This window comes from Artemia sp. Qi Xiang Cuo, chromosome 6 (assembly GCF_049724085.1).
Source record: "Artemia sp. Qi Xiang Cuo chromosome 6, ASM4972408v1, whole genome shotgun sequence".
In the NCBI taxonomy this organism is placed as follows: domain Eukaryota; kingdom Metazoa; phylum Arthropoda; class Branchiopoda; order Anostraca; family Artemiidae; genus Artemia; species Artemia sp. Qi Xiang Cuo.
The window spans coordinates 80,714,320-80,739,211 of NC_142799.1; the positions used below are offsets into that span (position 1 = coordinate 80,714,320).

At 35.1% G+C, this 24,892-nt stretch overlaps 1 protein-coding gene across 1 annotated transcript; it reads left to right on the forward strand.

Moving 5' to 3' along the window:
* The first annotated feature begins 555 nt into the window (after window positions 1-555).
* On the forward strand, window positions 556-21,517 carry LOC148951649 (nodal homolog 4-A-like). The gene is made up of 5 exons (XM_089090409.1): window positions 556-685; window positions 2,039-2,171; window positions 9,805-9,914; window positions 12,973-13,307; window positions 19,024-21,517. Exons 1-5 carry the CDS (start codon window positions 587-589, stop codon window positions 19,247-19,249), a joined length of 903 nt encoding a protein of 300 aa, XP_088946535.1. The 5' UTR covers window positions 556-586; the 3' UTR covers window positions 19,250-21,517.
* Window positions 21,518-24,892: the final 3,375 nt, after the last annotated feature.

The window sequence follows — 24,892 nt, forward strand, 5'->3', positions numbered from 1 at the left end:
TGTCTTTTTGTTTGTTGGAGTCTTCATCACCCTAGGACTCACATATATAGATTTAATTGTTACGTGCTCCCGGTCTAAATTATATTTTATGTTAGAATCTTCTTAGCTTAGAGACTTACCGCTGTAAGCTTCAAATTGGTCGAGGACAAAGACCTATTCGATATATTTGTGGGAATTATAACGAAGTTTTTCGTCCTCAAAAATTTAAGGTTCTTTTGGGCCAAGGAATTTCTGAAGCCGATTTTTCGTAAAATATTAGTGATATTAAACTTAAATCGAGCCAGTTTTTGTTGATTGTTCTTCTGTGTTTTTTTTTTTACCTAACTAAAGTCTTTGCTGACAGCAGCGAATTCTACAATGACATATATGTCAAAATAATTACACTGTAAACATTTTTTATGTATCTATATTTATTACGGGAAGCTATTTATATTATTTCACAATTTCTAAGAGTTACTTCTGGAGAGCTCAAACCATTGGTCAACCGCATTTTGACCACTCCCTTGAATTGGTATGTAAGGAAAGGGAAACAGACAAATTTTAGTTAGTCATCGTAACTTCTAAGAAGAAGTAAAATATAGCGAAAATGAAAAACGTAGTGCCTATATTGCTTTTTGTGATTTTAATCAGCTCTGGGGAATCAAAGAGTACAGTGGCAAATGGTAAAGACTCTACAAAATCAAAGGTATACTGCTAAAGCCATAATGAGCCAAAATAAATGTACTTAAAAAAAAAGAAGAAAAAATTCTTCTAAAAATGTACATGCCCTGCTTAGAATTTAATTTTGCTTTCAAAATTTATTGTAAAATTTGTTTACCACTTTCTTCAGCATGTGTACATTTTTTAAGAGGATGTGGTATCTTATAGGACGGTTCTACTTCTTCAATTGTAAACTTGTTTAGTTTTTGTGGCCAAAATATTTAAAATTTGATGTTCTTGTAGATTATGACCCGTAGAACTTGGATAGTGACAGAAAACTAAAAATAGACATCTAGTTTCCCGTAAGTCTTAGAAAACTATTTAACCTCTTGTGTTTATCGCTGGAGGTATAAACATTCAATTTTAACGAGACTTACATAACCTGAAAGTGTTTTTTTGTAAAATAGAGCAGATATTTTTTTTTTAATTTTAGGATAGAACAATCTCTAAATTTTCCTTAGGCACCTGCTCGAAAAATGATAAAAATCAGTTCAAAGGAATTATTATTTGATAATTTTTGCCAATTTGGGAATTCCCTGTGGTGTCATGCACTTTGATTGAAAAGGTCACCGACAAAAGGGACATAAATTTTTACTTATATATATATATATATATATATATATATATATATATATATATATATATATATATATATATATATATATATATATATATATATATATATATATATATATGTGTGTGTGTGTGTATATGTATACTTTAAAAAAAAATAGGAAAATCCTCCCTTCGCCCACTGAGCAATCAGCCTGACAGTGTATTATGAATTATTAGTGAAAGCTATTAATAAAAAGTGGCTATCAGAAACATACAGGGTATTTAAAACAACGTATACACCGACCGATTACGGTACTGAAAATACGGCTCCTTAAAATCCTTTTGTGAGCCTCAGCGTCGGCTGAACGTCACAATGAAAAGGGATTAATTAAATCTAATAGAGTATTATACAATTATAACATAAATACAATATACTATAATTATTATCATACATATAATATTAGCATTAATTATATATATATATAATATATATATATATATATATATATATATATATATATATATATATATATATATATATATATATATATATATATATATATATATATATATATATATATATATATATATATATATATATATATATATATATATATATATATATATATATATATATATATATATATATATATATATATATATATATATATTATTTTTATAGTTATAGTATATTTATATATTATATGGATTTTTGTTATTACTATTTTTATTATTATAATTAGTATTATTATTAATGAAATTATAAGAACTACTTCTGTTTTAGTTTACGGGTAGAAGGCTCCAAAATCCACCCAAATTTATGGTTGATCTATACGAGCAAGCGGTGAATGGGGAAGTGAAAAACAAGATAATAAATCCTTATAATGCAACTGTGGTCCGTAGCATTGTAGGCAAAGGTAAGTCTGTATTCACTTTTTGGACTGTTTTTTATATGATTATTATCTAACGGTCATATAGCGTCTGTCCTCACAGGGCCATATTTAAAAACTCAGAAGGATTATTGGCCCTTAGAAATTGGGCGAAATGGTATGAAAATACTATTTTGCTTTCTTGACCCCTTTAAAGTAACTGAAACAATTAGGCTGATTTTCATATTCGAAGCAACATTACATAAAGTTAAAATTTAGCATTAAAACTAACTGGGCTGAGGATCCTCTCTTATTTAGAAAAACCTTTAATGCGATTTCTTTAGCTGACAGAGACAAAGTATAAACAAAAGCATTTTCAATTATAAGGAAAGAGGGACATTAAACTCTAAAAGGAACAGGAATTATCTTTTGTTTGAAGGAGACTGCCATATTTCTAAGCACATACTCCTTTAGCTAAAATTTCACTTATGATTTTTGAGAGTATGATCAGGATTTATGGTAAATTGGGAATCCTGGCTAAACCCCTTAGACCTCTCATACAGATCACAAAGAGTAACCTGTGTCAATAGAAACAGAAACTATAAATAGAAAAAAAAATCATAGCAATATATACATGAATGAAATTCTGCCTTGTATGTTGATCCTAAATATACAGAATTCATTAAATTAAAGTTTGGGGGAAATACATCTCCCCCTAAGAAAGCAAAGGCAGACTTGATAAGATAATACAAAGAAAATTCTGCCTGTCCAAATCCACAAAGTAGACGTTTGAAGTTTTTCTCTGTAAAACATAAAATCTCGTATTTTTTCAAAAGAAGGATGTCTACATATGCGTGACTATTTCCCCAGAGATCAATGTGTCAATAGATTCTGCCCATAAAAAATTGGAACAAGTCTTATTCGAACGGACATTATAATTCCTCGTGCCGTTTTAAGCGCATAGAGAGATGAAACGACAGAGGAGTTGGTTACCAATTTGTGCAATTTTATGCCATAATCAATGATATTAGCCCAAATAGGCCATCTTATATTAGCCCAAACAGGGCCAAAATGCTATCGGCTGACTGTTCCAAGAAAGTCAATCAGTTTAGAAATATCAACAAGCTACTTATATAAGTTCCCAGTTTCAGAAGACATACTACCATACAACTACCGAATGTAGTTCAGTTGATCCCGAAAATTATATACTGTCCTTACAAAACAAACAGTTAATTTATAGTTTTCTTTTTTGTAATACTAAAGATTAAAAGTAATGCATGGTTACGCTGCAGCTATTTTGGGAAGCTTAAAGAATCTTTTTCTGTGGAAAGGAACCCGTAAACCTTCAAAAAGTGCAAATTTTTATAGCCCATTTATAGCCCACATTTTCAAACCTTTTATGACAGGGACGGCAAATAAATAGCCTATTGAGAAAGGAGGGATTTAACTACTCCAGTGCAAATTTTTTAGATTAAGGGTGATGAGTGATGGGATTAATTCTATGTCATAGGCAGCGCAATAGTACTACCTAAGTAAAGAGTGATGTAGGCAAAACGTATTTTTTTTTTTTTTTTTTTTTTTTTAGTCCAGGGCACTTCGTATAGAAAGAGTTGTTGAAAACCTCGAAAGGGGTTCATTAGATTAGAAACTGTAAGTTATTTTGCTTTTTCTAACACTCGAAAGTGATTAGAGGCTAAACCCTCCCCCCTCCCATGCTGATCATTTCCCCAAACACTCAATCAAAATTTTGAGGTAGCCATTTTTTTGGCATAGTTGAAAGGTCAATTAATTATGTCTTCGAAGATTGAAACCCACCCAGAGTAGGGTGGTCCTTATTTTTTCACTTCAGAATTATAAACCTCCCACCCTGCCATTTTTGTCTACATCAAAAGTTAACAACATGGGCAAAAAATTTTCCAAATTGTCCAATATTTAGGGTATGCTCAATTCAAGTGAAGTTTAGCATATAATCACTATACTTCTGCTTGGACAATGTTTAACGTAATTTCGGATGCACTTAGGAAATTCATTCAGCAAACAAAATTTAATGAGGACATATTAGATATAATCAATACTAAACACATCCAATCATTATTTTGTTAAAACAATCATAATGACTGGTTAAAATATGTCACTGGCATAGCAAATATCAAACGTATCTTTCGGTAATTGATAAAAAATTACACACTACAAAGTCATGCTGGGCCTGGGCTGTCAGAGGTTGTGGCTAGCCCTTGAAGGATTGTTGACTTGTTAGAATCAGGAAAACGTTTGCGATGCTCTTTAACTACTTGCAGAGCAAATTGCATCTGGTCTTTATATTTGTTAGCAGCAAATTGTAGTCCTGCATAAGGGTAACTCCACGTTCGGCTGTGTCATTCACTACTCGTAGTTCTCTGACGAGTGCTTCAGCCTTCACATAGGATTCATTATCCACCCAGGTATCAGGATATGTAGACAAGAAACTATCTGGAATGGAAAGGATATGGAAGAAGTTCCTTGCATTGTGTGTAACAAAGTCCTGCAGATTCTTGTTGGTGACTGTAGCTTTGTCGGCAGTGATGCGCTTCGGTGGGCCCTCCGTTCCTTCATGGCAGAGTGTTTCGACCATGTCTCTTTTTTCAGTTGCATCAACACCCCTGTCAAAAAATGCCAATCCTATCAGTTCTTCGCTAAGATACCACAGCTGCCCAAACAGTTTCTTCAGTGCACCAGTTGCTGCTGGGGATCCACAAGTGAGGAGACTCTTCAGAAGCATTAAATCATTGGCTGGTGCTGCTGTTAGCAAAGGAGAAAGGAACCACGATTTAACATAACTTCCTACACCAGAAGCACAAAAGTTGCCCAGACCAGTGATTTCACGATGTGTCAGCTTGAAGCCAGAATCTCTGAACATGTATATTTTCAATGCATAAATCAGTCGTGCCATGAAACGAGCACGATGAAGGGCTCTTGGTTTCCTGAACATCACACCACGAGCCGGAAGGCCACCAATGAACAGCAGGGAAAGCTCGAGGAGCTCACGGTAGTCTTCACGTTGGTGACAAATACCCAGCTGGTCAGTCAGAAAGGTCTTCATATCATCCAGGGCATCAACCAGAGCTGCAGCATTGACCGGAACCTCAACACCAGGCTTGTAATCAGTGTTTGTAATCAGTGTTACAATGTTTGGCCAAAAGGCTTTGAACCGTTTGAACAGCTGGATGTCTGGGCCACTTGAAGGTCCCATTGTGATGCTGAATGCCTCTTCCAGCATTAATTCATGGCTGTGGTGTCTGCATGAAAGATGCAGAACACTTCTACCAAGATGCTGTTAAAACAGAGTACAGGCACCGTTTATTCGGCCGGTGTTGCTTGATGTTGCATCAAAGCTGAGAGCCTTGATGCTGTCTACAATGCCCCAGTCAGACACTGTCCATCATTGTACCTGCCATGGATTTACCAGTACCTGAAGCCAGCTTTGGGATACATAGCAGTTGTTCTGTTCCAGATCCAGATACAATTATTAGTAGTTATTTAACTTTTTCATCTCCAGTGAGGTCTTCCATAAGCTTTCTATCCCAGTGAAGAACCCTTGGCTTCTGGGGATTGAAATCATACTTCAACTGATATGAAAGTATGACATGAGGCTTCTGACAGTAACGTCTTATAGACGATCTGTTGATGCTGAAATCCGGAACGCTGTGACCTGTCGCTTGAATTATTTGGGCAATGATCTGAACTGCTTGCCTTTCACTTGTCTTCGTGTGGTCTAGGGATGACAGGAGTGCAGGAGTTAAAATGTTAGTTCTTCCACGTTTTCGTTTTGGTGTACATGGTTGTTCGGTGGCTTCACTGCCGATTCTTTGTAATACTTCCATGTCTGCATCATCATTACTAGAAGACGAATCAGAAGAATCCAACAACACAGTTCGATCCAGATTTGCTATGTCAAGTTTCTGTTTCTTCTTCAAGTGAAACTGGCTTTTTTGTTTATTTTCCTGTACTTTCTCCTTTTTTGTATGTGACATGTCAACCCCTGCCATAACCCTTCGCCTTCCTTTTTCCCGCTGGGCCAACAAGAATTGCTTGTCTTCCTCAATTTTGATGAGCTGTAACGCTTCCTGGTGAGCTACGTCAAAGAGATCATTGAAAGCCTCCTTGAATTCTTCCTCATCGGCTATCTGAGTTGCTGTCCTTCTTGCTTTGGTTTTCTTCAACACTTCCCATCTCTGCACTAAAACTTCAAGTTGGGCAACTGCATGATCACTCCGGCGCATGGGTATTCTGGCTTTCTCCCAGAACATTTGAACGTCCTTAATTACTGATACTGCTGCCTCATGTTTAGTCTTGGCTACTTTCAGCTTTGTGGCATAGAGCCTGAGAACATCACCAATCAATGGCAATTTTGAACCATATAGATCTTCCAAAGCTGAACCAAGCAGGTACACTTCCTGTTTACTGCGTGTGGATGTGGAAATCGCCATGACCGACTGTAAAACAAAACATTTTATGTGTACTTTAACAATTGTCCAATCTGTCAGAAAATTACATAGCAGACAACATTGAATTAAAAATAGTATTGTTCTAATAGCAAATTAATAACAAGTCAATTTCAAATATGAATTTATTATATCTGACAAATGACAAAATTTCAGTTATAACAACAAACATTAAATGTAAATTGATATATTCAGTTATTCACCTGATATTGTCTTATCCGCTTGGTATCCTATGTATTTGTAATCAATCTTTATCTGAGAAAATAGAAACTAATCAATGCTAAAGATGTCTGCTGCAAGAATATTTAATCAAATGTAATAATAAACCATTGATTGATTCAGTAAGTAAATGTTGAAGCTAATTTTAAATAGTGACATAAACTTCTGTAGTTTTACACGAATATATCTGCTAAATTTGCCAGAAATTACACAGACACCTACTTGATTATTAATATATTACCCTGAATCCCTTCAGTTATCTCTTTATATAACATGTAACACCTGTTTTGTGTTAGAATTCACAATAAATACACAATTAACTAATAAATATATGCCCTGAACCAATGATTTTCTTTATATACACTCGATTTCTATAACATTCGAGTATAATCAAAATTCGGGTGCCTTGAGCATACCCCAAACATGAAGTTATCCTAAAAATAAATGACACTTTTTTTCTATCATAGAAGAATAGTTTAGGATGGTGGGAGGCAGGAAAAACAAAAAAAAATTTCTGATATATACATAAGGACCACCCTAACCCAGAGCCCTCAGGGCAATGGTTGTAAGTTAAGCGCCGGAAGCATATAAGGTTTTTATGGAAAGGGTGGTCGCATAACCTTCAGAAGGGGCTCATTGGATTGAAAATTAAAAGTTCTAGTGCCCTTTTAATTGTCAAAAGTGAATATAGGAGAGCAAGCCCTCATCCATCATTTCCCCAGTCACACCACATCAACATTTTAAGATAGCCATTTTGTTATACATATTTGAAAGGTACAGTACTTTGGTCTTTGGGGATAACAACCCCCATCAACAGCTATAAGTTATATTAGTTGTCCATTGTTAGCATTTAAGGTTTTAATGTAAAGGTTGGTTGTATAGACTTCGGATATGGCTCATTCAATTAGAATCATGAATGACCGAGTACATCAATTTGGAACTTATAATATATGATAAGGGAGATGATCAATTGACCGAAGAAGTAATATTTGTACACTATTACTACAACTTCCAAAACTACCACTACTACTACTACCGATTCCATTCCTATTACTACAACCATAGTACCACGTTGAAAATATTGAGGGGAAATTTGAACTAAATCAAAAAATGCTTAAAGGGGAGGATCTATCGACCAAAAAGCAATATGTGCATGCTACTACTAATAGTACTACTGCTGCTACATTTGCTACTACTACTAAAGCTGCTACTTTAACTACTACCTCTATTACAACTTTTTGTAAGGCTAAGAGAATTTAGGTGCAAATCACAAATATATATATATATATATATATATATATATATATATATATATATATATATATATATATATATATATATATATATATATATATGGCCCATTATGCTTTAAAACTGAATGTTGCTTTAAAACTAAATGTTGCTTTAAAACTAAATCAAAGAGCACAGTGTGTATGGTTGCCAATAAGAAACCTCAGCAATATATCGAGAACAACTGGGGGTATTAAGTTGAAACTTTAGGTGATACTACTATTTATACTTAAGCTCTTATAATTTACATAAATCAAAAGAATTTAATTGTTTCCTGGTTGTCAAAGAGCATATATGGAATTTTTTTAGGAGTGATATCAAGTTTTATTTTTCAGGTCAACTTGAGAAGGTATAAACTTAAATTAAACAATACTATTTGTGTAAGTTTTCTCCCTAGTTTTTTCCTGGCCGTAGATCTTTGCGGAGGAAACTATGTTGAAGTATTTATTATTTTTGTATGTAATTTACCGCGGATCTTGGTATTCGCTGATAAATTTCTTTTTTTTTCAATAAATTCAATTCAATCCAGGATTAAATATTGCTGAAAAAGTTTCTGCGACATACAAATAGCAAGTGAAATTATGGATTCTTATAGAAAAAATGCTAAGATATAAAATGTATATTTTTTTACAGGTAAAAGACCATGTCAATGAAAAACAAAAACAAACTAATTTAAAAATCTATTTCTAATAAACAAGTTTTTCAAAGAAAAGTAAAGAGCTCTACTAAGCCAAAAATAAGCAGAAATAAAGTCAAATAACCTTCCAAGCTTAAAACTACCGCAAATCACCATGAATAAATAAATGAAACTCAAAACAAACAGAAATTACAATAAATATCCGAGCAAAACTCAGAACGAAAAAAACTTAACATGAGTAGGGCTGAAAAAACTTTTCAAGACCAGAACATAATTTACGCTATACTGAAAATTAAATACATGTAAAATGTTTTTGCTTTTTTATATTAATAAATAAAAAGTTATCAAGACTTTAACGAATAAATATCTGTGGATACATATTAAACTGACAATCCACGGTCATTTCTTGTTTTTTTATTTAGTAAAGTGCAAATTATTTTCTTGTATTGAGAAGGCATGGGAGATCCCGGAGGAGGTTTGTGACAATTAACAACACGCTGATATCTGGTATAAAATCTCTAACATAAATTAAACAAATTTCATATTCATTTGACAAACAGTAGGGATGTTAGTAAAACAAGGAGTCCTATTCATAATTATTGCGAATAAAAGTAGAGCTCGATATTTCAGAACTCGAGCTAATTGGAAGTAAAGAGGGTTACAAACAATTCGTAATCCTCACCTCTACTCAGTGAATAAATGTGAAAGTATCGTAGAAGTATAAACTTATTCATTCCCATGCTGGACAAATCATCTCCGGACCTGGATCTCGTCCTGCCTGAAATTAGTAGAACACCTCCCAGAATAGAATCAGGACCGTTCTTTCGGCAAGTGTCTTAAATAACGGAACATTTTAAAAATTACATCAAGTGTGCTCATTAATTGATCTTTATAACCTGATCACTTGCAGACGCTTAATTGAAATCAGTGAATTGAAAAAAAAAGACGAGATAGAGGTGAACATGAAGAACCAAAAGAGGCAAATTAGAAACAAAAGAATACCATAGTGTAAAATTATATATTCGAGTAAATTTTCACACTACCAAACTTTCAGGGCAATCTTCTGGAATGACTTCCTTTACGCTTGGCTCATATGAAAAGGAGATTTTACTTGGAGCTGTACTGCATATGAGCTTTGACAGAAACAGCAGTATACCTAATAAGGTATGCATATGAAGAATTATTTACCTGTTTTTGTGTATGCGTAAGTTGTTTGAGCACATGACTCGATTTTCATTTGTTTATAACCTTGTACTTTTATGTTTAGTGCTAATCTTCTTCTTTAATCGTTTTTTTTTTAATTCATGTTTGTGTAGCCTTCAAAACATTTTTTGAAGACAATTGACAATATATTAGGGTTGACTGAGATGTAATAATTTGGTACAGCGTTGCCAAATGTAACATAGCGGGGAACGCCGTAAAAGTGAAAATACGCCATAAACACCATTTTGCGAGTGAAAATCCACCAAAGGTGAAACTTATCATATTATGAGCATACAAATCCCATCTAGCAACCTATCATTGTCCTATTAGTGCTATCAGTGTCCTATAGGACACTGATAGCAACAGTGAAAACAAAACTGATAGCATGACTTCTGGAAACATCAATAGGGAAGATGCTTTTGTACATTGTTTTTTTTTTTTTTTTTTTTTTTTTTACAGTTGACTAGGAAAACTGAAAAGTATGATTCGAACTTTGGACTATGTCTAACGATTATTTTTCATAGCTTTAGTATGTACAGATTTGAAAAATAAGGCAGCAAAGCAAGGATATTGACAACGAAAAATAAATAATTTTTATATTGTTATATTTATAACAGTAAACAATTTTTATAAATAAGAAGAGGTAGTCTACTCAATGTATTAAAAATAAAAATTGGAAGTTCCTCAAGATCACAATAGGAAAAACGAAAGGATTAGACCAATCAACCGAGTATACAGATTTGAACGGGCCCGACTAGTAGCATGTATCTATTTGACCTAAAGTTTTACATGATTTCTGCTGGATAGTTCCATTCACTTTTAGATTTGAGTTAAATCATCAAATAAGTTTAAAGTAAATGAATTATTCACCTAAATAGAAATATTTCATTGTGTTAACATGTTCCAGATAAACCTTGATCTTCAAAATATGATCCTAAAATCAGAATTTCTACACAATCTATATAAATACTTGGTAAACGTAAACATAAAATTCCCCCATTGGTGACCTTTTGAATTTTTTTTTCTAAGAAAATTTGGTGACGTAATTTTCACACACCAAAGCGTTCCCAAGATAATACTGATACGCCCTTTTGACAACCTGCATACAGACGGCGTGTTGTGGTTCAGTTCAAATCCTCCTCCCAATATTCCCTGAAAAATTTTCCTTCATACCCTTAGGCATAGTTGTAATAATAGTCAGAGTAGTAGTAGTAGTACTATTAGTACTGGTTATAGGATTAGTAGTAGTATCAAAAGTAAGTGCGTTAGTGCTAATGGCAACAGTAGTTTTAACATATTGCCTCTAGGTCAACTCAACATGCCCCCTTATCAACCTCAGGAAATCTCAACTTAATAAAATTTCTGTTTCTATGACCTTGTCGATATATCCTTTTGATAGCCTGTATTTTCATAGTTTTAATTTTGTTCAACTTCCCCCTCAACGCCTCCTGCAATTTCATTTTAATACTTTTAGCCTTACAAGTATTGCGATAGAAGTGGTAGTTGGAGTAGTAGTAGTAGTACAATGAAAATGTAGCCATTTTGGTCAATAGATCATCTCCCTTATCATTTTCTGAAGTTCCAAATTAATAAACTTAGTCATTCCTGAGCTACGCCCTTTTGATAACACACATGCACATAACGTCTTTTGATTTAGCTCAAAACTTCCCCCAACATTCTCTGAAAGCTCACCTGAATGTCCTTAATCTTTATGGAAAACAAAGGTCACCCTTTCTCAATAACGTATACTATATGTAAACAATGGAAGTAGTGTGTATGTATAAGGTTTCACGAGTGATTGCGTAATATGTCTTACCACGGGCAGTCACCTATTGAGTCTATGAGTGATTGCGTAATATGATTTACCATGGATAGTCATCTATTGATACAGATGGTACACACTTTACCAGGTTCATTGATCTATTACTAGAACATGGTTTTTTTCCTGGTTCAATAGTCAAAATTAAACTTTTTATGTTTTTATTCTGTTTTATGTGCTCAAAATTCTATATTTTTATATATATCAATGTGTTCGTAAACTCGCTAAGGTTAAAGGTGCACAGGGCTAAAGGATTAGGTGATTTTTTTAGGGGGAGCATGAGTTTTTTTTTGTTTTTATTCTGTATTTGTGGTCAAAATTCTATATTTTTACACATCTCAATGTTTTCGGAAACTCACAAAGGTTAAAGGTGCACAGGGTTAATTGGATTAGGTGATTTTTTAGGGGGAGCATGAGTTTTTTTTTGTTTTTATTCTGTATTTGTGGTCAAAATTCTATATTTTTACACATCTCAATGTTTTCGGAAACTCACAAAGGTTAAAGGTGCACAGGGTTTATTGGATTAGGTGATTTTTTAAGGGAAGCAGGAGTTTTTTTTTGTTTTTATTCTGTTTTGTGATCAAAATTAACTAACTTAAATTCCTTAATAGTGCAAGGTGGGTGGTGGCGGGTGTTTAAATTCTTTTTTTTTTGTTTTTTCTTATCAAACAATTTTCAATATTTGTGTGTGCAAGGCAGAGCAGTTACTTCTTCTTTCTTCATAAATTCCACTATTTAGAGTTATTTAATGCCACCGACCCGGCCCACGGATCTCGGGGGGGGGGCGGCCACTGTGGTGGCCAGGAAGCGCCACGGGCCGGGGAGGGCGGCCGCTAATGCGGCCGGGAAGTGCCTTTTGACTCTTAGAAATGGCACTAGAACGCTCAATCTCCAATCGAATGAGCTCCTTTTGAAGTTTCTACGACAATTGTTTGCGACGAAGTGTCAAAATTGCTTTCAATTTCCAAGGTATACAAAGTACCTATACCGCATAGTATGCCAAATATGTCACATTGCCTCTGGTGAGCTTGTGAAAGAAACAATGCCAAACAAAGTATTGGACACAAAGGGTATCGAAAATTGTTTCGCAGAAATTGTATTATAAAAAAACTACCTTCTCTGTAGCTATCACATGCAGTAGTGCCTTATGCTAGTGTACGCTCTTCCAGAGTCTGCTCCTAATGAATTATCTCCTCCTAGGTGCTTCTAAGAGAAAAGACGCAAAAGAGATGGAGTAAAATCAGCAGTAATGAGGGATATCACGGTGAAGGTCTCGTAATTTTTAATGTCAAGGACTATGTTGGTCTAAACAGTAAAGAATTGGATATCAAAATATCCGAACACATGATTCTGAAAGATGCTTACCTACTGATGTACTCAACATTTGATGATAGTCTGCAAATTGATGAAAAACGATTGAAAAGGAGTGTCTTGTCCTCTGATGCTGGGTGCCATAAATTTGATATGATGGTTGACTTTGAAAAAATAGGATGGGATTCTTGGATAATTTCCCCGAGAGAATTTAATGCTTATAGGTACTAAGAAAAACTTTTATAAGTGTAAATAGATGTCTAGTTTATAAAACTGGTTCATTTTTATTTTATTGTGTGAAACAAAATTTTATCTTGGAAGTTGGAATAATTTGTAAAACAAATTGAAAACAGTTGTCAAAAAGCATCTCAAAATTAAAAACAAAATTAGAATTTTGAAAACTTTTTATAAGACATACAATAGAATGGAAAATTACATGGTGTATTTAATTGATTAACGAGATGATACAAACATTTTGCAGTTTATGCCTTTTGTTTCTAATGTTGCTAAAGTTGAAATTTAAGATTTTCTTATTATTCCATTAGCAGTAAAGTAGAAATTTACTAATTCTTTTGTTGTTTTTTTTTCTCAAGGAGTTTTGAATTTAGTGTTGACTTGACTTGTTGTTTTTTTGTCAAGAAAGTTGAATTTAGTGCCGACTTTCATAACTCGGTATCAGTTTTCCATAAGCTTCAAGTGTTGACTTTCATAATTTGGTGTTTCAGTTTTTGCACAGCTTTAAAGAAGAAGGGTTAGTAACATCAGAAAGTAATTTTGGAAAAAAAAAGAACAAAGAACATGCAGAAGCCTTTTTACTTTTCGACATCAGAGGCAACGCTGTAGCGTTGCCCATAGTAAAGGCCTTACGGCTCCAATGTTTTATTATTATTTTTTTCCCAGAGGCACTTCATATGGAAGGGGTCGTCATAGAAACTTCAAAGGGGGCTCATTCGATTGGAAATCGAGAGTTCTAGCGCCCTTTTTAATAGTCGAAAATGAGTGGAGTGCAACTAGCCCCCCCCCCCACGCCCATCACTTCCCCAAACACATCCAATCAAATTTCGAGATAGCCATTTTGTTCAGCGTAGTTGATTTCCAGATAGAAAATATATTTTTGTGGAGGACACTCCCCACAACCCTCAGGGCAAAGATTTTAAGTTATTTCCTAGGGGCATATAAGGTTTTTATAGAAGGCGTTGTCTTAGAAACTTCAAAAAGGCTCATTCGATTAGAAATTCATAGGGCTAGTGCCCTTTTTAATAGTCGAAAGTGATTGGAGGGCAACTAGCCTCCCCCCCCCTACGCCCATCCTTCCCCCAAACACATAAAATCAAAATTAAGAGATAGCCATTTTGTTCAGCGTAGTTGATTTCCAGATAGAAATATATTTTTGAGGAGGACACTCCCCCAAAACCCTCAAGGCTAGGGTTTTAAGTTATGCATTGGGGGCATATAAGGTTTTTATAGAAGGCGTTGTCGTAGAAACTTCAAAAAAGGCTCATTCGATTGGGAATTCAAAGGGCTAGTGCCCTTTTTAATAGTCAAAAGTGATTGGAGTCCAAATAGCCCCCCCCCCCACGCCCATCATTCCCCCAAACACATCCAATCAAAATTTTGAGGTAGTCATTTTGTTCAACGTAGTTGATTTCCAGATGCAAAACATTATTTTGAGGACGATAATCCCCCAAAACCGTCAGGGCAAGAGTTGTAAGATATGCCCTAGGAGTATATAAAGTTTTTATAGAAGGAGTTGTCGTAGAAACTTCAAAGCATACTCATTAATTTGGAAATGCAAAGAGCTAGATCCCTTTTTAAAAGTTGAAAGTGATTGGAGGGCAAGGAGCCCCCCCCCGACGCCCATCCTTCCCCCAAACCCATCCAATCAAAATTTTGAGATTGCCCTTTTGTTCAGCGTAGTTGATTTCCAGATCTAAAATATGTTTTTTAGGGGGACACTCCCCCACAACCCTCAGGACTAAGGTTTTAAGTTATGCCCTTGGGGCATATAAGGTTTTTATAGAAGGTGTTGTCGTAGAAACTTCAAAAAAGGCTCATTCGATTGGAAATTCAAAGCGATAGTGCCCTTTTTAATAGTGAAAGTAATTAGAGGGCAACTAGCCCCCCCCACACGCCTATCATTCCCCCAAACACATCCAATCACAATTTTGAGATAGCCATTTTGTTCAGCGTAGTTGATTTCCTGATAGAAAATATTTTTTTGAGGAGGATAATCCCCCACAACCCTCAGGCCAGGGTTTTAAGTTATGCCCTGGGGGTATATAAGGTTTTGTAGAAAGAGTTGTCGTAGAAACTTCAAAAAAGGCTCATTCGATTGGAAATTCAAAGGTCTAGTGCCCTTTTTAGAAGTTGAAAGTGATTAAAGTACAACAAGCCCCCCCCCCCACGCCCATTATTCCCACAAAAACATCTAATCAAACGTTTGAGATAACCATTTTGTTCAGCGTAGTTGATTTTCTAATAGAAAATATGTTTTGAGGAGGACACTCCCCCACAACCCTCAAGGCAAGAGTTTTAAGTTATACCCTGGGGGCATATACGGTTTTTATAGAAGGCGGTGTCGTAGAAACTTCAAAAAAAGCTCATTCGATTGAAATTCCAATGACTAGTGCCCTTTTTAATACTCGGAAATGTTTGAAGGGCAACTAGCCCCCCCCCCCACGCCTATCATTCCCCCAAACAAATCCAATCAAAATTTTGAGATAGTCTTTTTGTTCAGCGTAGGTTATTTCCAGATAAAAAATATTTTTTTTAGGAGGATAATCTCCCAAGACCCTCTGGCAAGGGTTTTAAGTTATGCCCCGGGGGTATATAAGGTTTTGTAGAAAGCGTTGTCGTAGAAACTTCAAAAAAGGCTCATTCGATTGGAAATTCAAAGGTCTAGTGCCCTTTTTAATAGTCGAAAGTGATTGGAGGGCTACTAACCCCCTCCCCACGCCCATCATTCCCCCAAACACATCCAATCAAAATTTTGAGATAGCCATATTAATCAGCGCAATTGATTTTCAGATAGAAAATATGTTTTGAGGAGGACACTCCCCCACAACCCTCAAGGCATGGGTTTTAAGTTATACCCTGGGGGCATATACGGTTTTTATAGAAGGCGGTGTCGTAGTAATTTCAAAAAAGGGTCATTCGATTGGAAATTCAAAGGGCTAGTGCCCTTTTTAATAGTTGAAAGTGATTTGAGGGCAACTAACCCCCCTCTCACGCTCAACTTTTCCCCAAACACATCCAATCCAAATTTTGAGACATCCATTTTATTAAACCTAGTTTTAAGGTCTGAAAATTAGGTCTTTGAGAATGACAACTCCCCCAAAGCCCTCAGGGCAGGGGTTGTAATTTAAGGATTCTCCTTATCCTTCATATTATTTTTTATGGAAGGGATACTCGTATAAACTTTAGAGAGGGCTCACTTGATTGGAAATTGAAAGTTCTTGTTCACTTTTTAAGAGCCAAAAGAGATTGGAGGGCAAATAGCCTCCCCCCTCCTCCATGCCCTAAATACATCAGATAACAAAAAAATTAAAATAGTTGAAAGGTTAAGTAACAAATCTCTGGCGTCGACAAAACCCCCCAGGGCCCGGGGGCAGGAAGGGATTCTCATATAAACTTCAGAGAGGGCTCATTCGATTGGAAATTGGAAGTTCTAGTCCGGCTCTTACGAGTCAAAATCAATCGAAGGGCAAATTCCCCCCCCCCACGCCCTTTTTCCCCACCCCTCCCTTTGAACTAATTCTGTTTATACATGAAGGCCTAATGAGAGTTAAAATATTTTGGTATTAACACGCACCTATTAGGCATATGCTCTCCTCCCTAACCAGTAAATACACAGAGAATTTACGGCAGCGGCGGATCCAGGGGAGGGATGCGGGTGGCGCCCTCCCCCACCCCTAACGGAATTATAATTAGTGTAATGTAATTAAATAAAGCAAGATTTCGTTAATTAAACTTGCTCATAACACAGGTTTATCGGATCAACCTATTTTGCACCCCCTCCCCTAAAAAATCCGTGATCTGCCCCTGGTGTAAGGGGCCGTGATCTGCCACTATAAATTTTAATTTGTAATTCAATGAGCCCCGTTCCAAAGTTTATGCGACCACTTCTTCCACATAAAGTGCCCCTGGAAAAATAAATAAGTATTAATTCATTGAACCCTTATTGCTCTTTACTTAGGTAACGCTATAGCATTGCTTCTGACCTAAAAAGTTGAGTAGAAATTTCAGCTTCCATTTTTATGAATATCCGAAATTATCTGAGGGGAATATATTTGGGGAGCATATTCCACGGCTGGGAAATTTCTACTGGGTGGAATTTATCGCGGGGGAATTATCAGCAGGAAAAGAAAATGTTCTGTGAGGTGGGAGGAATTTCCCAGGGGTGGGTTTTCCAAATGTGAATTATTCACGGAGGGGACGACTAAACCCATTCGATAATATTCTAAATTTTACATCTGAAAGTAACGGGAATAAAGAATCAATGGAAATGTCAGAGATAGCACTTCAGGTTCCTTTAGACGATTTTGTTCGTGTCTTTTGAAAAAAGACATTTTCAAAAGACAGATTAATTTCATTTGTTTTACTTTTTCTGTGGCTGCTCAATTCTGCATGTGAGGGGGGAGACTTCCCCCCACCACTGTCTCCGCTGAAAACGAATTATATTACAAATGTTTTCTTTTGTACTTAATACTGAAGATAAATATTAAATTTACAGTAAAATTTTGAACTGATGAGCTTTCAGCAATTAATAGCATTATACATAAAATATTCAGTTTAATTTATTAGTTCTTTCCAAGATTAGTCAGGACAAATATAGTTTCACTACAAACAAAATTTGGATACTGCCCCCTTTTTAACTGCAAAAATCTAAAGCTTTCTGCGTCATTGGCGCTTCACTGAAAACGAATTACTCTTATATTACAAATTTATTCTTTTCCAGTTCATTCCATCATTGAAAATGAAAATAAAAATTACAGTGAAAAAAAATCTTGAACTGATGGATCTTTCAACAATTAATATCATTATATATCTAATATTCAATTTAATTTTGTTTATACTTTCCAAGACTGTTCAAGATTCGTATAGTTTTCAGTAAGGCGCCAATGACGTAGTAGATTTCAGGTTTCTGCAGTAATGCGATACCCAGATTTTTTTTTGTTGTTATTTTTATTCGATTCTAACTTCATTTTTACATTAAGTTTATATTTCAGTTGTTTCCAAATTTATTTTCTCATTTAGATTAATATATATTGTATGTTTGTTCCCATTTATTGTTTATTTAATTTCTGTTCGTTTTGGGTTTCATTTATTCTTTAATAGTAATTTCTGGTCGTTTTGAGTTTGAATTTTAACAGGTATTCATATCTCCTGAGCTTAAGTTTAAAATGGCCTTTACTTTTCTTTGAAAAACTAATTTTTCGGAAAGTTTTTTTAAATTAATCTTTATAAACAAAGAAGCAATTTTAAGTAGCCTATATGGTAACTTGAAAACAAAAAGCTATTTCTGTTGTGTATGCAAATTAAAAAAAATATATATCTGCTCATGGCAAATTTCTTGATAGTGTTGCTAGTTTTCACTTACATATCATTGGAGAAGTAGTTGCAGTGAAGTAGTCTTGTGCTAAAAATAGCACTGGTAGCAGCAATAGCAGTAGAGGTAGGAGTAGTCTTCCAGAACCAGAAGTGGTGGTTGTACTGGTGTTCTTACATTTATCTTTGTAACCTACTGAAAAGTGAACACCAAAGCTCTGCTAAATTCCTTAAAGACCTGGAGAAAGAGAACATAAAAATGTTATTGCTTGCCAGTAAATTTATCATTTTGTATCATTGTGTCCTCTTATCCAATGAAAGGGGATATAAACTGCACTTTAGGTGCGCTATACCTTTAATGTGTTCCAAATTCGTGATGTCCTATTTTTGCAGGTGTGCTGGTGATTGCGAATTTCCAGTTGATGAAGAATCCCAACCAACCAATCACGCAACAATCCAGAGTGTGCTTAAGGAGATGTCCAACAAAGATGACATCCCAGCACCATGCTGCACACCTTCTAAGCTTCTGCCATTGACAATGCTTTTCTATGATAGTGATGATAACGTAGTCTTAAAGCCCTATGATGATATGATTGTTGTAGAATGTGGCTGTCAATAGCAACTTACGTATGGTCCTTTGGGGTATCCTGTCAGATAGTCAATCAGGAGTTTAAGTTCCACTGGGTTTGGCTTCCATTTACTTTGCAAATACAATAGAAACTATCGGTTTGGTATTCGACTTGCCATTAAAGCAGAGTTTACTAACAAACAAACTAGTTGAAAGTATTGATTTGAGTACTTTAGCCAAAGTGAGAAAGGATGAACTAAAATTGAAGTGGAATGTAAGAGATATCATTTTGAAAATTATGAAACTACCGTTTAAGGTCATCTTATCTATGCATTTTTAGGATTTTAAACAGCTTTCTAGGCGATGCTTTAATGGAACATTTTCCACATCAACCAATCCGGCTCAAGTTTCTCATCATTTACTTTCAAGCGCTTTTACCAAATTACTTTCAGACCCAAGAGGGTGAAAGCTCCCCTCATATTCAGAAGATGATAGTTTAATTTGCATAATTATGCTTCGTTTCGAAAAACAAACGCACACGAGCTCTTCCTATGACTACCTGGGAAAACTTAATTTTCATGATAATTATCAAAGTCCATTTTACTTTTAACACTTCACTTGAATTTCAAATAAAAGAAATAGCTCTCAGCTATTTTTCTCTAATTAATTACTCAACAATTTCATCTAATCTTCTTGTACAAATGTTTACTGTCTAGTTTGTTTTTCTTGTAAGTGAAAGCCTATGCTTTCTTAAAAAAGTACTTTCAAGATCAGGAAGCATTGCTCAGATAAACCAATAGGTTTTTATGTTACTAGACTTCAGTTATAAAGGAGAGCGATAAGATGTCTTTCATATTAAAGGATTTAATAATCAGCCGATGAATTAAGGAAATTCCAGAAGAAACAGAAAAATGAAGTATCACAGAGCAACAGTGATGCTTTTCACTAGCTTAGTATTTTTCACCAAAGAACCAATCAATTTTTAAAAAGGCAGAGCTATTAATCTCTTCAAATATTAATTATCCCTCTTAATAGAGGGTTGTCGCTTAGTATCAGTTAGCCCAAAACATTAGTAAACCTGGTTTTTAAAAAGCGGGGCCTTTTTTGCTCCAGAAATAGGAAATAATAATCTTTTTGTTTCTCTCTTAAAAAGTGTGGTTTCAAAACCTCAATTCTTTGAGGGAAAGGATATACAAAGCATTATCGAAAGACTGAAATCTTCAAGTACGTACATTAAGATCTGAATTTGATACTAAATTCGACCATACTAAAATAATTTTCAAAGTAGTGAGTAGAAAACAGTCTGACCAAAAATGTCGGTCAATGCCTTGACCGAATTACCAAACTTGATTACCGAACTTTAACTTCGTCTAAAAAAACAAGGTTTTTTATTGTGTTTACTGAAATTTGCAAAAAAAATCCCTATTTATATTACCTCTAATAACGTTATATGTATCACACCAAATTGTTTCTGCAGGCTTGTCACTGATTATTCGTATTTCAAAACAGCATTTATCACTGCGTGAACTGGTCAGTTTAGATTTACTTTTTAAAACTAGACAAGCCTTCTAGATGTTATGAAAAGTAAAGCTTAGAGAGCAAATTGATTTCAATAAAAGAGAAATGTAGTATTACTTTCCTTTTCAAATACTATTAGAAGGATCGTGTTAAGTGTCATTTTTTGTATTTATGCTAGGAACTGTCTTAATTGTTGAAGTACGGTGTTATTAATTCTACCCCTTAGCAGTTGTATACACAATTGCAAAGAGAAGATTTCACCTTGTGTTAATTCATGAGTAAGACAATTAAAAGAGATCACGCCTTCTTCTCCTTCCCAAACAACAGCCCTTATGAGTCTGTGATGGGACATTACTTCAATACAAATATGGATAAGAATAATAGCACTGTCGACAAGCACTGTGGACCTACAGTTTTTGGCGGCAATAAATGAATAAGTAGGACAGTGTTCAAGTTTAGTATTATTAGCGATATTTGCCTTATTCACTTTATGGCCAAGCACGAAGGATCCTTATTGTCTTCATTCACCAACTAAGACAAGATATATGCCAACTGAAACAGGCAAAAATTTTAAGGATGAAATTTGTTGAAGATGCGTCTTGAAGAGTTCAAGGTGTTTTTTTTCGTTATGGAATTACGAAAAGAAAAAGTGATAAATTTTTTATTTTGCTGTTTTTATATTCATACCATTTCGTAATCAAATTAATTCAGATTCTTGTTAAAGTTTATTTAAGCTTTGACATTTTGCTGAAGTGTTGGTTGTTTTTTTTTGTCTTTGTAATTGATTTTAACATCAATGTTTATTTAAAAAACACGACTCTGTTCATTTATGTCTGTTCATTCCGTTAATTCTTTCATGTTGTCCAGTCTTATCTCTTTTTTTTAATCTCAGCTTTTTAACTTAATCAAATGGAAAGATAAAAAAAAATTTTATAAGACAGGCAGCCAAGTTAAAGTTCTCCAACACCAGGATAATTTTTTTTTCTTTATGGAGAAATCTCCCCAATTCAGTTGTTTGACTGTTTTTGTTTTAATATACTTCAAAGAGGTCATTAATGTCATGAAAATTAGATGAAAACCTGAATTTATCACTAGTCTTGTTCCAAGGATAATTATCGGCTCCGCCCTAATCACAAAAGAGCTTATATTGTGTATCGGCTGAAATTAAGTGAGAACATAGACATGTGTTGAATGATCTCAGAGTAACTCAGCTTTGGACAGCTTAAACCTGCCTTAATCAAGGTTAATTTTTGTTAAGTTTATTGTTATCATAATCAGCCTTCTCTTAATTGCCATGCATTACTTTTCCTCTATTTACCAAGTACATAATCTTTCTCTTTGTTTTTCCTCCCCCCTCCCTCCGACTTCCCAGATAGACTCCAGAAATATTAAAGGTTTTAAGGCTCGAAAATAGGAGCTTTCGTTTATTTATCTGTATCTGCTTATTTATTAAGATTAAAAATTAACATTAAGAATGCTAAGTCACTCAGACTAGGAATAAATGAAAGTGATGAGGTAAAGTTGAGTAATGAGAAGACCGATCAAGTGGACAGCTTCAGCTTCCAGGGAAGCATTATTAGCAAAGATGGTGAATGCAATGAAGGTAACAAGTAGAAAATCCAAGGCCCAGGGTATTTTTTAACAGGAGAAAAAAGTTTGGACGAATAGATAGATAATCCTATGAACAAAGATTTAAATATTTGAAGCTACGGCAATGACAGAGGTTAAGCAAAGGTTCTGTAACGTGGACGCTTTGTAAGGCAAAGGAAGACTATTTAAATGTTTTCCTGAGGAACTGTCTGCGAATTTTGTCACGAATTAAATACAAACTTGTTACCCCTTTGACTGATTGTATGTCAAAGAAAAAGCTGTACAGAGAATATGATTGTAACCCACTTTCTAAGGCTAAAAAATAGAAACTTTTCTTAGAAGTCCCCTCTCAATGTTCGACGATAGTTGGCTTAACGCAATTACCCTCATAAAAATATAACGCACTTCCGTGACATTCTTTCTCGGGATTAAATAAAAAAAATCGACTGAAAGTAAGGAACAACATTAAAATAAAAACGAACAGAGATTATTGCGTATATGAGGGGAGTTGCCCCCTCCTCAATACCTCTCTCTTCACACTAAAGATTTTTTTTCCCAATTATTTAAGAATGACTCCCGAATCACAAAGGACGTCGAATCAGAATAGCAAGCTCTTTTACAAGTTCCAAGAAAAACTTTAGCGTAAAAGGCTAGATATTCAAGAGGGGTCCCTTCAGCCACGAAAAATCCTCCATTAAAAGATACTCCCATGGACACTCCTCCACCAGAAAACATTCATCCTGAAAAACTTCTGTATACTGCCAATAACTAATATTATATGTAAACAATCTGCAAAGCTTATAGCTTGAAGCCCTTCCCCTGGGGACTGTGGGGTGGCAGGCCATACTAAAAGACATAGCTATTATATTTTACGACTATGCTGAAAAAAAGGTTATCTTAAAATTTCGATCAGGCGACCTTGGGGAAAAATGAGCATGGGAGGAAGGTTAGCTGCCCTCCATAACTTCAGTCCCTGTTTCTACCGGTCCCTTTTTTTAGCGGTCCAACGATACCATGTTTCCATGACCAGGTGACGCAATCTTAATTCAGTATTAGAAGGAACACAGCTGGAAAGATTCCCACGAGAAAACCCTGCTTTCTACCGGCCAGTACCCCCGGACTAAAACCGGTCCCTGTTTCTACCTGTCCCAGTTTCTACCAGTCCCTGGATTCTGCAACAACCGGGGATTCCCGTGACAAGGTGTAAAGGAAGATGACGCCGTCGTCTGAGACATAATAGATTTATTTAGGGTGATGTAATCATACATGGGTTTATTGGGAAAAACTTAATGGCGGGACATGCTTTACCCAATGACAGCACAGATATTACGTAATGACAGCTCGCATCTTACGTAACGGCAGCCCACACATCACTGTCACACAACACTTTTTGCGATTTTATTTTTCGCCAAGTTGTTCAAAGCGTTTCTTTTTTTCTGATTTTTCTTTTTTTTTCTTTCTTTCAAGGCGTTTTTTTATTATTTTTCTTTAGTTCTTTATCCTCGCTAGAACTCGAAAGGTCAATTTCCTTTTAATGGAACAACGCCTCAATCCCCGGGACTAGCCTGCTATTCCCAATATTTTGTCCTGGGTAATATATTCTAGAAATAATCGATTTCACGACACCTGAGATTCCCTTGACGTCACAAGACACACCCCGGGTTCTGTCAACATGTCTAGTTTCAAGGGCATGTAACGTTTTCGTATTTTCTTAGAGAATGATACCAGATGATATTGTGGATTGTTCTTAATGTGTTCCTATTAATAAGTGTGAAAGGGGACTACAAGATGCTTAAATTAAGTTAATGCTTAGGTGTTGAACATTTGTCCTAAACAATATATCTAAAAACACAGACTTGGTAAATAAAAGTTTTATTAATTAAAACGGAGAAGAAAGCACTTAAAAACTCGGCATAACATGCGTGAATAGAATAAAAATACATCCTACCAATCATTTACAGGCGGTCAGGGTTGATATTAGATACAAATTTAAACCGTATTGAGGTATTTCTGAGAGCCTTTAACGAAAATAATTTTTTTTTGAGCCAAGACTAAGAATATTCACCCACCAAGACAATACATGCATTTGAATAATATTTTCTCATCACCCCCAAAGATATTTGCAGACATTTCTTTTCAAAAATTATAAATTATCCAACCCAGTGATTCAAGTTTTTTCGCAAGCCTAAACTTTCATAATCACCTCTAAAAGACACCCCGCCACTGCGACATTACACCCCGACCCCCTACCATCCACGTGGGATTGAACAACGGAACTTGGCATTTCATTGCCAGAACGTGATACTGGCAGTTCATGCCACATTAGTGCACTATTACTGCTATCTGGCATCTTGCAACACCGTCATCAACATTAGAAAAGTTTTCTAGCGTTTGAACACCCTCAATGGACATATTTTATATTGTAATTATTTTCCAACAATTCCAAGCCCTGTGCCACACTGTTACCACTCTGTGGCATCCTCTAACTTAACTTCAATATTCCTAAGACACTTTCAGACTTTTCTTGTTAAAAATTATGCTTTCAATCCATTGATTCAAGTTTTCCGCTAGCCAAGCCTTTCATAA